Source organism: Somniosus microcephalus, chromosome 7, assembly GCF_052327205.1.
Source record: "Somniosus microcephalus isolate GS21.2 chromosome 7, FLI_Smic_1.0, whole genome shotgun sequence".
NCBI lineage: Eukaryota > Metazoa > Chordata > Chondrichthyes > Squaliformes > Somniosidae > Somniosus > Somniosus microcephalus.
Window position 1 is genome coordinate 19,872,392 of NC_140993.1, and position 16,388 is coordinate 19,888,779.

At 44.8% G+C, this 16,388-nt stretch overlaps 1 protein-coding gene across 4 annotated transcripts in view; it reads left to right on the top strand.

Moving 5' to 3' along the window:
* vps13b (vacuolar protein sorting 13 homolog B) overlaps positions 1-16,388 on the top strand; it is a 1,087,794-nt gene that overhangs the window by 900,828 nt on the left and 170,578 nt on the right. For all 4 annotated transcript variants that reach the window (XM_085992288.1, XM_085992290.1, XM_085992289.1 and 1 more), the window contains exons 37-38: positions 11,007-11,209; positions 13,708-13,909. In XM_085992288.1, coding sequence (XP_085848414.1) covers positions 11,007-11,209; positions 13,708-13,909 — 405 coding nt within the window. The remainder of the gene's footprint in view (positions 1-11,006; positions 11,210-13,707; positions 13,910-16,388) is intronic.

Here is a 16,388-nt window from a genome sequence, read left to right on the forward strand (position 1 = left end):
GCCCAACCATCTTCAGCTGCTTCATCAATGACCTTCCCTCTGTCATAAGGTCAGAAGTGGGGATGTTTGCTGATGATTGCACAGTGTTCAGTTCCATTCGCAACTCCTCCAGCTAATTTTTTTTTATTCGTTTATGGGATTTGGGCGTCGCTGGCAAGGCCAGCATTTATTGCCCATCCCTAATTGCCCTTGAGAAAGTGGTGGTGAGCCACCTTCTTGAACCGCTGCAGTCCGTGTGGTGAAGGTGCGCCCACAATGCTGTTAGGTAGGGAGTTCCAGGATTTTGACCCAGCGACGATGAAGGATCGGCGATATACTTCTAAGTCAGGTTGGTGTGTGACTTGGAGGGGAACCTGGAGGTGGTGGTGTTCCCATGCGCCTGCTGCCCTTGTCCTACTAGGTGGAAGAGGTCGCGGGTTTGGGAGGTGCTGTCAAAGAAGCCTCGGCGAGTTGCTGCAGTGCATCTTGTAGATGGTACACACTGCAGCCACGGTACGCCGGTGGTGGAGGGAGTGAATGTTTAAGGTGGTGGATGGGGTGCCAATCAAGCGGGCTGCTTTGTCCTGGATGGTGTTGAGCTTCTTGAGTGTTGTTGGAGCTGCACTCATCCAGGCAAGTGGAGGGTAATTCATTACATTCCTGACTTGTGCCTTGTAGATGGTGGAATGAAGCAGACCTGAACAACATTCAGGCTCGGACTGATAAGTGGCTGGTATCATTCGCGCCACTCAAGTGCCAGGCAATGACTATCTCCAACAAACGAGAGTTCAACCACCGCCGCTTGACATTCAACGGCATTACCATCGCCGAATCCCCCACCATCAACATCCTGGGGGTCACCATTGATCAGAAATTTAACTGGACCAGCCACCAGGAACGAATAATTAAAAAAAGCATCAAATGCAGCATGAAATGGACATTGTTGACACTTCAGCTTAAAGGGCATTCTGATAGGCCAGTTATTGAGTGACATAGCCAGCTGAAAAAAAGCTGAAGCCAAAAGCCCACCATGTTAGCTCTGTGCTACAGCAGACATTATAGCCTAGAAATGACCGCTTGCATTAGTAGCATATAAATGTGTTTAAAGCTCGTGTGCTAGCATTCCGACAAATCTCAGAGCTCATACTTGCTGTAGAATAAACTTCTGAAATGCATATCCACCTTCACCTTTAACAACAAGTGCAAAGAGCTCAGACTTCCTAATCAACAAGATAGAAATCATCCATTCAGCTGTCTCTGCTCATTCTCCCCCTTCTGCCTGCCCACTGTGGTAAACCACTGCTAACTCTGTACATGTCTGTGTGGTAAACCACTGTTAACTCTGTACAGGTCCGGGCATGTCTCCGCCCCTGGCTCCACCCCTAAGCCCGGGTATAAAGGTGACTCACCACCCTTCCCCCGGGAGCTCTTAGGATGGATCCACTAGCAGAGGCATGCTCCAGTTCTTAGTCAATAAAAGCCTACTTCGTATAAGTTCAACTCGTAGTCTTTGGTGTTGTTGATAGTGCATTACCCATACCAAACCTCTCCCTTCCAGCTCACCTGATCCTAGCCCTGAACTCCCACCTCTCTCTCATTTCTCTTCCATCTGCCTCCATCTCCTCTCCAACTTCACATTGCCCACGAGGCCCACTCCCTCTCCCTTGACCCCTTTCCCACTAAACTGCCGAGCCCCCAATTTCCCTTCCTGGCCTCCATGCTAGCTGTTACTGTAATCCCAAACCATCTCTACCAATGGCTCCTCTACCCAGCCCCGCACAGTCACCTCGGGACTTCCCAAAGGATCCATCTGTGGCCTCCACTCTAATACATCTACAAGCTGCTCCTTGGCAGCATCATCCACAGACTTCTACATGTACACCTAGCTTTAACTCTCAACTCCTCCACTGCCTCTGTCCTGTTAGACTGTCTGACATCTAGTCGTGAGTGAGCCACAGTTTCACCCAGCTAAGCATTGGTAGGACCATCGATATCTTTGTCATCTCCAGACTTGACTATTCCAGTGCTCTGCTGGCCGGCTTTCCAATATCTATAATCTTCTGACGAAAGATCATCGACCTAAACATAGAAACATAGAAGATAGGAGCAGGAGTAGGCCATTCAGCCCCCCGAGCCTGCTCCGCCATTCAATGTGATCATGGCTGATCATCCAAATTCAATACCCGGTCCCTGCCTTCTCCCCATACCCCTTGATCCCTTTAGCCTTAAGAAATATATCCAACTCCTTCTTGAATATATTTAATGAATTGGCCTCTACTGCCTTCTATGGTAGAGAATGCCACAGGTTCACCACTTTCTGGGTGAAGAAATTCCTCCTCATTTCTGTCCTAAATGGCTGTGACCCTTGGTTCTGGACTCCCCGACCATCAGGAACATCCTTCCTGCATCTAGTCTGTCCAGTCCTGTCAGAATTTTATAAGTTTCAATGAGATCTTCTCTCATTCTTCTAAACTCCAGCAAGTACAAGCCCAATCGACCCAATCTCTCCTCGTACGTCATACTTGCCATCCCAGGTATCAGCCTGGTGAATCTTCGCTGAACTCCTTCCATGGCAAGAACATCCTTCCTCAGATAAGGCGACCAAAACTGCACACAATACTCAAGATGTGGTCTCACCAAGGCCCTGTACAACTGCAGCAAGACATCCTTGTTCCTGTACTCAAACCCTCTCGCTACGAAGGCCAACATACCATTTGCCTTCTTAACTGCCTGCTGCACCTGCATGCTTACCTTCAGCGACTGGTGCACAAGGACACCCAGGTCTCGTTGCACTTCCCCTTCGCCCAATCGATTGCCATTCAGATAGTAATCTGCCTTCCTGTTTTTGCCACCAAAGTGGATAACCTCACATTTATCCACGTTATATTGCATCTGCCATGCTCCTGCCCAATCACCCAAACTGTCCAAATCATCCTGGAGTTTCTCGGCATCCTCCTCACAGCACACACGTCCACCCAGCTTTGTGTCGTCTGCAAATGTGGAGATATTACATCTAGTTCCTGCGTCTAGATCATTAATATATATTGTGAATAGCTGGGGTCCAAGGACCGATCCCTGCGGTACCCCACTAGTCACTGCCTGCCCCTCGGAAAAAGAGCCGTTTATTCCAACTCTTTGCTTTCTGTCTGCCAACCAGTTTTCTATCCAAGTCAATGCCTTGCCCCCAATCCCATGTGCCTTAACTTTACATGCTAACCTCTTATGCGGGACCTTATCGAAAGCCTTCTGAAAGTCCAAATATACCACATCCACTGGTTCCCCCTTATCTATTTTACCAGTTACATCCTCAAAAAATTCCAGTAGATTAGTCAAGCACGATTTACCTTTTGTAAATCTATGTTGACTTTGTCCGATCGTGTCACTGTTTTCCAAGTGCTCAGCTATTACATCCTTTATAATGGACTCTAGCATTTTCCCCACTACCGATGTCAGGCTTACCGGTCTGTAATTCCCCGTTTTCTCCCTACCACCTTTTTTGAATAGTGGGGTAATGTTAGCTACCCTCCAATCCATGGGTACTGTTCCAGATTCCATCGAATGTTGGAAGATGATCAGCAATGCATCCACTATTTCTAGGGCCACTTCCTTAAGTACCCTAGGATGCAGATTATCAGGCCCTGGGGATTTATCGGCCTTCAGTCCCATCAATTTCCTTAACACCATTTCCTTACAAATACTGATTTATTTCAGTTCCTCCCTTTCATCAGACCCTATGTTCCCCGACATCTCTGGGAGGTTATTTGTGTCCTCCTTTGTGAAGACAGAACCAAAATATGCATTTAATTGGTCTGCCATTTCTTTGTTACCCATTATAAACTCCCCTGATTCTGACTGCAAGGGACCTACGTTTGACTTCACCAATCTTTTTCTCTTCACATATCTATAAAAGCTTTTACAGTCAGTTTTTATGTTCCCAGCAAGCTTACTCTCATATTCTATTTTCCCCTTCTTAATTAATCCCTTTGCCCTCCTTTGTTGAATCCTAAACTGCTCCCAATCCTCAGGTTTACTGCTTTTTCTGGACAATTTATATGTCCTCTCCTTGGATCTTATGCTATCCCTAATTTCCCTTGTTAGTCACGGTTGAGTCACCTTTTTTGTTTTATTTTTATGCCAAACTGGGATGAACAATTTCTGCAGTTCATCCATGCAGTCTTTGAATGCTTGCCATTGCCTATCCACCGTCAACCCTTTGAGTGACATTCCCCAATCAATCCTACCTAACTCGCGCCTCAGACCATCGTAGTTTCCTTTATTTAAATTCAGGACCCTAGTCTCTGAGTCAACTACTTCATTTTCCATCTTAATGAAGAACTCGATCATCATATGATCGCTCCGACCCAAAGGGCCTCGTACAACAAGATTGCTAATTAATTCTTTCTCATTACATAATACCCAGTCTAAGATGGCCTGATCTCTGGTTGGTTCCTGAAACGTTAACTCTGTTTCTCTCTCCACAGATGCTGCCTGATCTGTTGAGTGTTTTCCAGCATTTTCTGTTTTTATTTCAGATTTCCAGCATCCGTAGTATTATGCTTTCGTATCTATAAACTACAGTTCATCCAAAACTCTGCTGCCTGTTTCCTACCTCGCGCCAAGTCCCACTTCCCCATTGTTCCTGTCCTGCTGACCTACATTGGCACCTGGTCTACCGACACCTCATATTTAAAATTGTTGGAGGGAAAAATTGAGTCACGCCCTCTTTGGGGCGCTAACTTCGCCGGAGTGCTACTTTTAGCGCCCTGAAAAAATTAGCACCCCCGCAGCCGAAATTCATTGGTAGCGCCCCAAGAGGGAAGCGGGGCGCTACTGAAAGCGCTCTGCCTCCCTCTTGGGGCGCTGCGAGGGAATATCGTGGCGCTACTTGCCACAGCACCACGGTACTGCAGGCCTTCCTCCCCTTCTTAAAGGGGAGGGGCCTTGCGCAGCGCGACCCGGGGCCCAGCTGGGCCACCAGGGATCGGAGTGCTGGCAAAAGAGCCCGGCACTCGAGAAGTGCCGGGCTCACGGAGCGCAGCCGGCACTCTTCGAGGGGGGGGGGGGGTGGCTGAAGAGGAGGCCGGGGACGGCAATGGGGGCAGGTGCTGGCAGGCGGCCAGCAACAAAAATGGCCGCCTGGCACCTCGCCTTTAATTAGCGCCGCTCCGGCCGCAGGTAGGCCCCCCTGACCCCATCGGACATAGCGTCCTGTGGTATGTCATGGGGCGCTACCGAAGTTCATGGCCGGGGTGCTGCACACAGCGATGATGTCATCGCTGGCAGCGCAGCGCCACGGGGCGCTAACGGTTACCACCGCCGCTAACCTCCCGCTGAATTTCACACTAGTTGCTTTGTGCCCCGTTAGCGTAACGGGAGTCGCAAAGCAACCGAATTTTTCCCCCTTTTTGTTTAAATCCTTCCATGGCTTTGCCCACTCCCTATCTTTGTAATGTCCTCCAGTTCTACAATCCCTCACCCAAAATGCTCCATTTATCTGACTCCGATCTCCTGTGCACTGTTCCCCATCATTGGTGGCCATGCCGTCAGCCATTTTTTCCCCATTTTCGGTATGTGGGAGTCGCTGGCATGGCTGGTATTTATTGCCCCTTCCTAGTTTCCCCGAGAAAGTGGTGGTGGGCCCGGGCCCCCTCTTCGAACTACTGCAGTGATTTAATACAACTGAGTGGCTTGCTCGCCCACTTAGGAGTTGAGAAGTCAACCACTTTGGTGTGGGATTGGAGTCGTATATAGGCCACACCGGGAAGGACAGTAAGTTTCCTTCCCTAAAAGACATTAATGAACTAGCTGGATTTTTACAGCATTCTGACAAATTTTAATGATTGTTTGTTATTTCCAGATTTTTTTTTTAAACTGAATTCAAACTCTGGAAATAAACTGCCATGGTGGGATTTGAAATCAGATTCTCTGAATTATTCATCCACTAGCATAACCACTACACTGCCATATCCAATTTAGGCCCCAGCTCCTGGAATTCTCTCCCTGAACTCCACTGCCTCTCCACCTCCTTCTCCTTCTTTAAGATCCTCCTTAAAACTCACCTCTTTGACCAGCCTTTTGGTCGAGTTTTAGCCTCAGCTCAGTGACTCCCAGTGTCCGAGCCAACATTTATCCCTCAACCAACATCTGGAACACATGATCTGATCATTTATTTAATTGCTGTTTGTGGGAGCTTGCTGTGTGCAAATTGGCTGCCACGTTTTCTACATTACAACAGTGACTAGACCTCATTGGCTATAAAGCGATTTGGGATACCCTGAGATTGTGAAAGGTGTTATATAAAGGCAAATCTGACTTTCTTCATTATCCCTTTTAATATCTTTTCCTTTGGCCTGCTGTCCCTTTTTTCCACTAGCACGTCTATGAGGCACCTTGGGATGGTTCTCTACATAAAGGGCTCTATATAAATGCAAGTTGTTATTTTTGTGGCCAGCTTATAATGTCACGGCGCACACTCTAATATTTTGAAATGTAAATTTTCTTAAAAGTCACCAGAGGGCAATACGAATATATATAAAAATATTCCATCGACAAAAATGTTGTAATTCACTCGCATAAAATTTCACTGTTAAGGTCAAATATCTGAGATTACATTCCATTTGAGATTTTTGGATAATAATTGCACTCCATTGCAGTACTGAGGGAGTGCAGCACTGTCAGAGGTGCCGCCTTTTGGATGACGCATTAAACCACCCTCTCGGGTGGACATAAAAGATCCCATGGCACTATTTTGAAGAAGAGCAGGGGATTTCTTCCTGGTGTCCTGGCCAACAGTTATCCCTCAATCAGAACCTGAAAACAGGTTATCTGGTCATGATCACACTGCTGTTTGTGGGACCTTGCTGTGCATAAATTGGCTACCGCGTTTCCTACATTGGAACGGTGACCACACGTCAAAAAGTACTTAATTGTCTGTAAAGCGCTTTGGGATGTTAAAGACATTATATAAGTGCAAGTCTTTCATCTTTTCTTTCATTATACTCTTCATGACTTCAAATAGCTTGCAACACTTCTAATCAATTAACAGTAGCAAAACAATCCAGCTACTACTTTGCTAATATTTAGTCCAGGCTGGGCATCAAACTTTCATTACTGGAGAGATCCATTAACATTAAATCTTACTTGGGATATAGCCCACTCTTTGCTTTTTATTTTAAAAAAAGGACTTGTATTTAAATTATGTGAAGTACTTTTGAAGTGCTGTCACTGTTGTAATGTAGGAAATGCGGCAGCCAATTTGCACACAGCAAGCTCCCACAAACAGCAATGTGACAATGACCAGATAATCTGTTTTAGTGATGTTGATTGAGGGATAAATATTGGCCCAGGACACCGGGGATAATTCCCCTGCTCTTCTTTGAAATAGTGCCGTGGGATCTTTTATCATCCACCTGAGAGAGCAGACGGGGCCTCGGCTTAACGTCTCATCCGAAAGACGGCACCTTCGACAGTGCAGCTCTCCCTCAGTGCTGTACTGGAGTGTCAGCCTAGATTCTTGTTCTGAAGTGAAACTTGACCCCACAACCTCCTGACTCAGAGGCGAGAGTGCTACCCACTGAGCCAAGGCTGACCCTAAATTATTATTTAACACAAGTGTTAAATAAGAAATGATTTTAGGCAGGCTCCAGCATACTGCTACGCAACTAATTTACAGTTTGAATTATTGAAGAGTGGTACGCTGCAGTTTAACTCTCTCTCTAGATATGAGCCCCGCTAATTCAGTTTAGGCTGGTCTTCTGATGGTTAACGGTCAAATGCACTTGTTCAGACGGTCGGGTTAGTCGACAGGACCTGACATACAGAGCACATAGTCAGTGCATCCTCAGCTGCTGTGGAGTGAATTGTTTCTGCAACTTCACTTACATTCTTTTTAAAGAGAACTTTTTTTTTGTATTGTTGTTCAATTTTCTCCTTACTCCGCTGAAGGTACTAAATGATGCTTGAGTACAGTTCATGGTGCCGATAGCCCTTCAGATCTTTACCCAAGTACCATTGAATCTATGTTTTTCTTCACCTCTTTGAGCTCAAGTATCTACCACAGGTCACAAATTTAACACCGCTGATCATAGAATCATGCAACACAGAAAGAGTCCATTCGGCCCATCATGCCTCTGCTGGCTCTTTCAAAAAGCTGTTCAATTAGCCCCACTCCTCCTCCCTTTCCCCATAGCCCTGCAATTTTTTTTCCTTTTCAAGAATTTGTCAAATTACCTTTTGAAATTTATTGTTGAATTTGCTTCCACCACCCTTTGCATTCCCGAAAATATTCTTATAATAAATGTTGAGCCAAAGGCTGTTCCTCATTTATGAGTCTTGGCAGGCTATTCAGTCGTGGGTGCATCACATTTCCTCACCTGACATGCACACTTTCAGCGTGGGCTACTGGTTAGTAATTGCGAACAGGGACCATGGTTGATATTTCCCTACCCTAGCCCAGGATGTTGAAGCCAATTGTACCATCCTTTCCACTGAGGTCAACTAATTCTACACAGCCCAGTGATCCAATTTGGATCTTCCCCAATCTCTCCAGGTGGTTTATTTATGCATTGGGTTGCCAGGGGAGCGATTTTGGTCCATTTAATGGTGGCTGGGGTTGCTTTCCAAAGTAGCTTATAGACAAATTGATAAATAGGACTATGACTTTATACCTTTTTACTCTTGCCTCTATGTACCGTATCCATTTGTGAATTACTAGAAGAGCAACAACATCCCCAAAAACTGCCCAGGGGTTCTCAAACCGATCCTACAATACCAACGTTAATGGGCCTGCATTGTTTGGTATTAATTTGCCACGGTACTGAATCATCTACAATAGCCAGAAGCTATATTACATGGAATCAAAAGTTCCTTACCTCTGGAAAGCAGCTCAAAAATTTACCACTGCGTACACCACAGGAAATAAATTCTTTTGTCAGTGTAAGCCAGAGGACAAATTAAACATTAAAGAGACCATGGGGATTGAAGCTAAGTGTGGTTTGTAGAGATGAATACAAATCACCATTAAAATTTCCCCTGGCACTGTTGCTAGAATATTGGGTGTAGGTACCTTGATTTTGTCACTTTTGACACCTTGTCACATGTAGCTTAAACCCTCTCTCTTCCCAGCACTCAATAAGAGGTTACGACCATATTGGCTAAATAGCAGCTGGGATTTCGAATGCCATTACAACATATCCCCCCCCCCCCCCCCCCCAACCCTGCTCACTGAAAAGAAAAAGAAAAAGGGATTTAGCAGACACAAAGCTAAGTTTACTGAATCTGGCGATAATTTAAAAAAAAGCAGCGGGATCTTAATTCCTGTCTGCATTTGCCTGATGCTGAGGTGCGTTTTGCAATCCACCGCAAGTAAAAATGTAGGAGGAAAGAACAGATGTTGTAATATTCAAGAAACAAGCCCCCACCTAATCCCGGGCTCGAATCCTGCAATAAATTGCAAACTCACAGCGTCCTGAAACCTCCAGAAATGTTCTGTTGTAAAACGCTGACACTGATCAGTCCTTTACAATTTAAATAAATGTTTAAAAAAAAATGCAGTGGAGCATGAAAAGGAAGCCTGATATGGATTGTTTGGGGGGGTGGGGGGAAAGACACTTATATTGAAATATTTAAGTGCAGATTAGTGGAGTTAAAACAAGGTCAGATATCACTCAGTTCATTTTTTTTCTTTAATCATTTGGGTTTTAAGGAAATGGCAATATTTTTCAAATTTGTAATTTTTAACGGTGGTTCGTTAGGGCAATTAGTTACTGTCAGAATTCTGACTTACACTGCTGCTTCTTCGATAGACTGACGGCTGTTTACCTGCCTTCTCCGTGATTTAGCAAGATGAGATCATATAAATTGATAACCATCTCTGTGTTTTCTTCTGATTCATCTCTGACCTGAACTCTACTTGAACCTAGTTAGACACAAAACATCCAGGATTCTTGGTTGAAGCCATAAAATTTAATTAAATCCTACAGAAATGATGTGTAAAAGAACACCGCAGTACCCCAATAAAGTGCAAATAAGCACTGTGATGGATTAAAATAATAAATGTGCCTGCTTCTCGTGTGTTTGAAGTGAAGGCAACAAATACGGGCTTCCAGCAGTCAATATAGTAATGATGTTAACAGGAAAGGTTATAAATGACATGCACAAGGACCTCATCTGCTTAAGATCACTGCGTAATTTTACTGCTGGTTATATGGTGCTGACTCTGGACTTGCAAAGCAAAACTGCACATAGCCGCAGCAGAGCCCCATTCAGCAGTCATAATCTGTAACCTGGACAGGGTTTTTGCTGTAGCGACCCGTAGTTTGAAATCATAAGCGATCACTTAACTCAGCGGTGCGACAATGCACGTCATTTGTTTTCACACTCGCCCGCTGAAGGAGTGGCGGCGGCGGCAGTTAAACCAAGAGAATATATGTCAGCATGGAACAGTTTGTTTCCATTGTTTACTTTGGACTAAATATAACGCCTTTTAAATTGTACGTTAGGCATGTTCCAGCATGAGAGGAGAAGGGACAGCCATACGGGCCTTAAGTAGCATCCCGGCGCTCAATTGCTTGCTGCAGTCAGCATCTTTAAAAGACATGTTTCATGCACAGCACCCCCCCTTCCCCAGCAATGTTTGAGGAAGCCATTAAATTATTTCTTCATAAACTTGAATTAAAATACAGGTTTGGAAACCTTCAAGTGTGCGGAATATTCGGTTGAGCACAAGAGAACATGTTATATTTCCTTTACAAGGCAGATCAGTCAGTCAGCAAAATATATTGGGTTCCATAAATTATTGCGGAGAGTTCAGTTGCTTCAACAGTTTTCTCATAATTCCACAATGCTGCTTAGGAGCTGGCATCCTGTATTAATTATGTGCAGATGTAAAGATCAGAGAACTGATTCATAAGAACTGCAGAAAGAAAAGAAGGCTAAGACAAATGTTTCTTTTAGCCTTGCACTATTTAATTTATTGTGCAGTTGTCCAAGAGAGGATAAATCTGACATCCTTTTCTTCCTCCGTTTAGGAATGATCTTAGGTGCCACATTTGCACTCCAACTGAAGGATCTGCTTGTAAAGACGTGCCTCAAAGACAGAAACAGGGCGCTAATTGGCCCGTTCTGCTGCACTGTGCAACTGGAAGCCAAGTGGTGCAGGCACAGCGGCGACCCTGACCCACATCACTCCGTTCCAAAAACGCTGGTCGACTTGAAAGCTGGACTGATCCAGGTTTGTGTGGGTGGCAGCGGTGTCTGGGAGAGTCTGGCTTTAATGAGTCTGTTCCTTGTTTGACCCAAATGTCTTTTATTTCCAACGCTCTAAATCATTGCAAAGAGCACCCTTGTAACATGATCAGGTTATCTGGTAAAGCTCAACACTGTTGCATTTGAAGTACTTGATTTTTTTTGTATGAGTAATAAACTTTTAAAAAGATCAGAGCAAAACAAACAAAACTTAGGGCAATAAGATGAAACGAGCAATACCATAAATACTGCAAGGCACTTAAAATAATTAGAAGTGTACACAAAGCATTTTGATTTCACAGCAATAGAGATACGATATAACTTTTATAGAGGAATTGTTGAGACTTGAGCAGTTGGTCATAAGAACGCTTCTATAATGAAGATTGCTCACTGGGCACACAACCCTATTTTATGTATGACCTTTGACATCTGCTATTGGCAGGTGATCATCGTGACTGGTTTGAGTTGAACTGGTACATAAATCCTTTCCACCTTTTAACCCTTTTGTAGACTGTAGGAGGAATCCTGCATCTGTACTTTACTAATTCCCAAAAGGCTGCAAGTTTGTAGATGCTGGGTGGTTCCATAGGCTTCTCCGAGTGCAGTTTTCAATCTTTAGTATGACACTGCTAAAGTTCTTTTATAACCTTTATATAACAAATATGTAGATTCTAAAACCTTCTACGGCAGATTTTAAAAAAAGATAAAATTTAAAAACCTTTAAAAGCGGAAAATAACCTTAAAAGCTACGTTATCTTTCTCAAAAAATCATGTTAAGTAAGCATTGAAATACAGGAAACTTTCGTTTAACCGGAGGTTAAATGTCCGGAAAGCTCTATCTACCGGCAAAATTCAGGAGCCGTTTCCTATAAGTTTTTTTACTTCTCGTTGCTTTTTTTTTCCAGTCAGGCAATGCAAGGTCTAGCTGAAGCTGTTGCTTAGCTACAGAGATGCTTTTAAGCTGCGGCCGACTGTTTTGAAGCTGTAGCAACAGGGTTTGTTGATTCACACGAAAGCTCCGTATGTTTTAACATTAGCGCTGGTTTCTACGGCAGTTTTGATGGTACGGCACCAGCTCGGTCCCGTCAGTGCCGGATACCAGAAAGTTTCCTGTAATGTGCATATATACATAGGCTAACATAAGAATTAGGAGCAGGAGTAGACCATACGGCCCCTCGAGCCTGCTCCGCCATTCAATAAGATCATGGCCGACCCTCGACCTCAACTCCACTTTCCCGCTCTTTCCCCATATCCCTCGATTCCCCTAGAGTCCAAAAATCTCTCGATCTCAGCCTTGAATATACTCAACCATTCAGCATCCACAGCCCTTTGGGGCAGAGAATTCCAACGATTCACAACCCTCTGAGTGAAGAAATTCCTCTTCATCGCAATCTTAAATAATCAACCCCTTATCCTGAGACTATGCCCCCTAGTTCTAGACTCTCCAGCCAGGGGAAACAACCTCTCAGCATCTACCCTGTCAATCCCCCTCAGAATCTTGTGTGTTTCAATGAGATCACCTCTCATTCTTCTAAACTCCAGAGAGTATAGGCCCAATCTACTCAATCTCTCCTCATAGGACAGCCCTCTCAACGCAGGAATCAATCTAGTTAACTTTCAATGCACCGCCTCTAAGGCAAATATATCCTTCTGCAGATAAGGAGACCAAAACTGTGCACAGTGCTCCAGGTGTGTTCTTTTGGGCTCCAGAGCTTGAGTGGTAGTGTTGGTTGATTCTTGAAGCCACAGTGATGCTGGTCCCTCTACTAATGATCAGTACCAATGTTATAGGGAACAGCTATGGTTATAACTTATAACACTATATATACTGTGTAGTGTTTATATCTGTACTACTGGTGTTGGAATACAGACAATTGAACAAAAAATTATTGTTCAAATATATCTTTTATTTATTAAAATATGCAAATATTGGCCTACTATCCTACTCTATTTCATCTTCAGAACTATCCCAGACAAGGCTATGTATGCTAATAACTTTCCATTGCTAGTTCTGTAGCGATGATGAGGCCTATCGGGCCTCACCATTCAGGCACAAAAATGGATGCGCTCATATTTCTAGGCCCAAGTCTCTAATGTGACACTTTGGATACCCAGACTAAAGAAGTTGGCCCTGAAATTCAGTAGTGGTTCAACCAGTCCGCTGCTGTAACACTGGCAGGTGACCATCGGAATCCGCAGTAAAATGGGGTAATTGGCCACTTTCGGCCGTCTACTCCACTTCCCCGAGAGCTCTGCTGGTCTCCTGCCAGAGTTATCGCTGGAGAACCAGTGAGCCCCTACGGAATTTTTCAGGGCAGTGATCGGGCTGCGATTATTGTTAGCTTCACACAAAATCATCATTGTCGGAGAAATAAATGGCCAGACTGAGCTCCTCTAAAATAGTTTAATTATATCTAGGATTTGTAATGTTTGTTCTCCTGTTTCTTATCAGTAGCAGTGCTTCTCTTTTTGGTGTCTATTTAGATTTTCTGGGGCCAAGAGCATCTGAACTGCCTGAATCTGCTACATGAACTTCTCCAAGGCTATCTCGGGCAAGATGCCAAGTCTCAGACATCGGACCACACACAGCAGCCATCATCTGCCATGGGCAGATATCAAGCATCCAAGACCGAGCACAGTTCTGATGACTTGAGGACAGGGCAGTTTCAGTACATTCAAGATGCAGGTGCGTGGAATTATTGCTGTAGCATTCATCTCACTTTACCTTCTTACAAAACAAAAACTCTCTAGTTTGCAGGGTGGAGCAGACAGTTACAAATTTGCAAATAAGTAGCCTTAGTTGCCCTCTCACACAGCATTGCTCATGGAGCATAGGAACAGGAGTAGACCATCCAGCCCCTCGAGCCTGTTCTGTCATTCAATTAGATCATGGCTGATCTATATCTTAACTCCATCTACCCGCCTTGGTTCCATAACCCTTGCCTAATAAAAACCTAACAATCTCAGTTTTGAAATTTTCAATTGGCCCCCAGCATCAACAGCTTTTTGGGGGAGAGGGTTCCAGATTTCCACTATCCTTTGTGTGAATCAGTGCTTCCTGACATCACCCCTGAACGGCCTAGCTCTAATTTTAAGGTTCTGCCTCTTATTCTGGACTCCCTCACTATAGGAAATAGTTTCTTTCTATCTACCCTATCAACTCCTTTAACCATATTAAACACCTCAATTAGATCACACCTTAATCTTCTATACTCAAGGGAATACAAGCCTAGTCTATGCAAACTGTCCTCGTAATTTAACCCTTTCAGCCCAGGAATCCTATTCCGCATATACAACATATAGACATGTTTAAAAATTAAATTTAATAAATAAATAATTTCACTCATAATTGCAAGTACAAATCTCATTGACTTAGGTACCATATTCAATCTGTGTATTTTTAGAAAAACACAACAACTTGTTTTTAATGTAGAAAAACACCCCAAGGTGCTTCCCAGAGCCATAATCAGAAAATAACTTGGTCGCCGAGCCAGAGATCTTGGGAGAGGCGACCCAAAGCTTGGTCAGAGGTGGATTTTAAGGAGGGCCTTTAATGAGGAGATGGAGTTGAAGAGGTGGTGGGATTTGGGAAGAGAATTCTAGAGCGTGTGCTCTAGGTAGCTTCAGGCAAATCTGTCAACGGTATGGAAAAGGGAGGGAGGTGGAGATGCACAGAAGGCCAGAGTCAGAGGAACAGAAAGTTCAGGGTGGGGTTGTAGAATTGGAGCAGGTGACAGAGGAGGGGGCAAGGCCATGCAGGGATTTCAACAACAAGAATGAGAATTTTAAATTGGAGGTGATGGGGGCCAGGGGGCGGGGGGGGGGGTGCGGGTAGGGGAGGGAGGAGTGGGGGCGGTAACCAGAAGCCAATGTAGGTCAGCAAGGACAGGGTTTGATGGTGAGTGGGAAATGGTGCATAATAGGATACAGGCAGCAGCGCTTTAGATGATCTGAGGTTTACGGAGCATGGGGGATGAGAGACGGGCTAGAAGAGCATTAGAGTAAACAAGTCTGGAAGTGACAGAGACGTGGATGAAGGTTTCAGCAGCACATGGACTGAGGTAGGCAGACAGTTGCGATGGAGAGGATATGGGGTCAGACGCACAGCTCAGCTTTGACTAGAACACCAAGATTGTAAACTGATACCTGGGATGGCAGGAATGACGTATGAAGAGAGATTGGGTCGATTAGGCCTATATTCGCTAGAGTTTAGAAGAATGAGAGGGGATCTCATTGAAACTTATAAAATTCTAACAGGACTAGACAGACTAGATGCAGGAAGGCCATTCCCGATGGCGGGGGAGTTCAGAACCAGGGGTCACAGTCTAAGGATAAGGGGTAAGCCATTTAGGACTGCGATGAGGAGGAATTTCTTCACCCAGAGAGTGGTGAACCTGTGGAATTCTCTACCACAGAAGGCAGTTGAGGCCAATTCATTAAATATATTCAAGAAGGAATTAGATATATTTCTTAAGGCTAAGGGGATCAAGGGATATGGGGAGAAAGCAGGGACAGGGTACTGAATTTGGATGATCAGCCATGATCGCATTGAATGGCGGAGCAGGCTCAAGGGGCCGAATGGTCTACTCCTGCTCCTATCTTCTATGTTTCTATGTCTGGTTCAGCCTGTGGAGGGCTGGAATCAGCGGCAAGGTTACGGAGCTTGTGGATGGAGCCGAAGATGTTGGCTTTTGTCTTCCTAATTTTTAACTGCAGAAAATTCTAGGTCATCCAAGACTGGATGTCAGAAAAACAGTCTGACAATACAGAAGCAGTGATGGGGTCGAGAGGTGGTGCAGATGTAGAGCTGGGTGTCGCCAGTGTACAGCTGGAAGCTGACCCACCCCATGACTGCAGATAATGTCACCAAGGGAGCAGCATGTAGATGAGGAAGAGGAGGTAGCCAAGAGTAAATCCCAGGAGGACTTCAGAAGCAACAATGTTGATGTAGCAAGAGAACCCTTTGCTGGACATGTTGCGGCTATGATTTTGATAGGCAAGATCGGAACTAACTGAGAGCAGTCCCGTTGAGCTGGATGTCAACAGAGGGGATTTGGAGGAGGATGATGTGGCCAACTGTGTGAAAAGCTTCAAAGAGGACGAGGAAGGTTAATGCACCCCGGTCACAGCCACAAGATGTCATTTACGTCTTTCGTTAGGGTCGA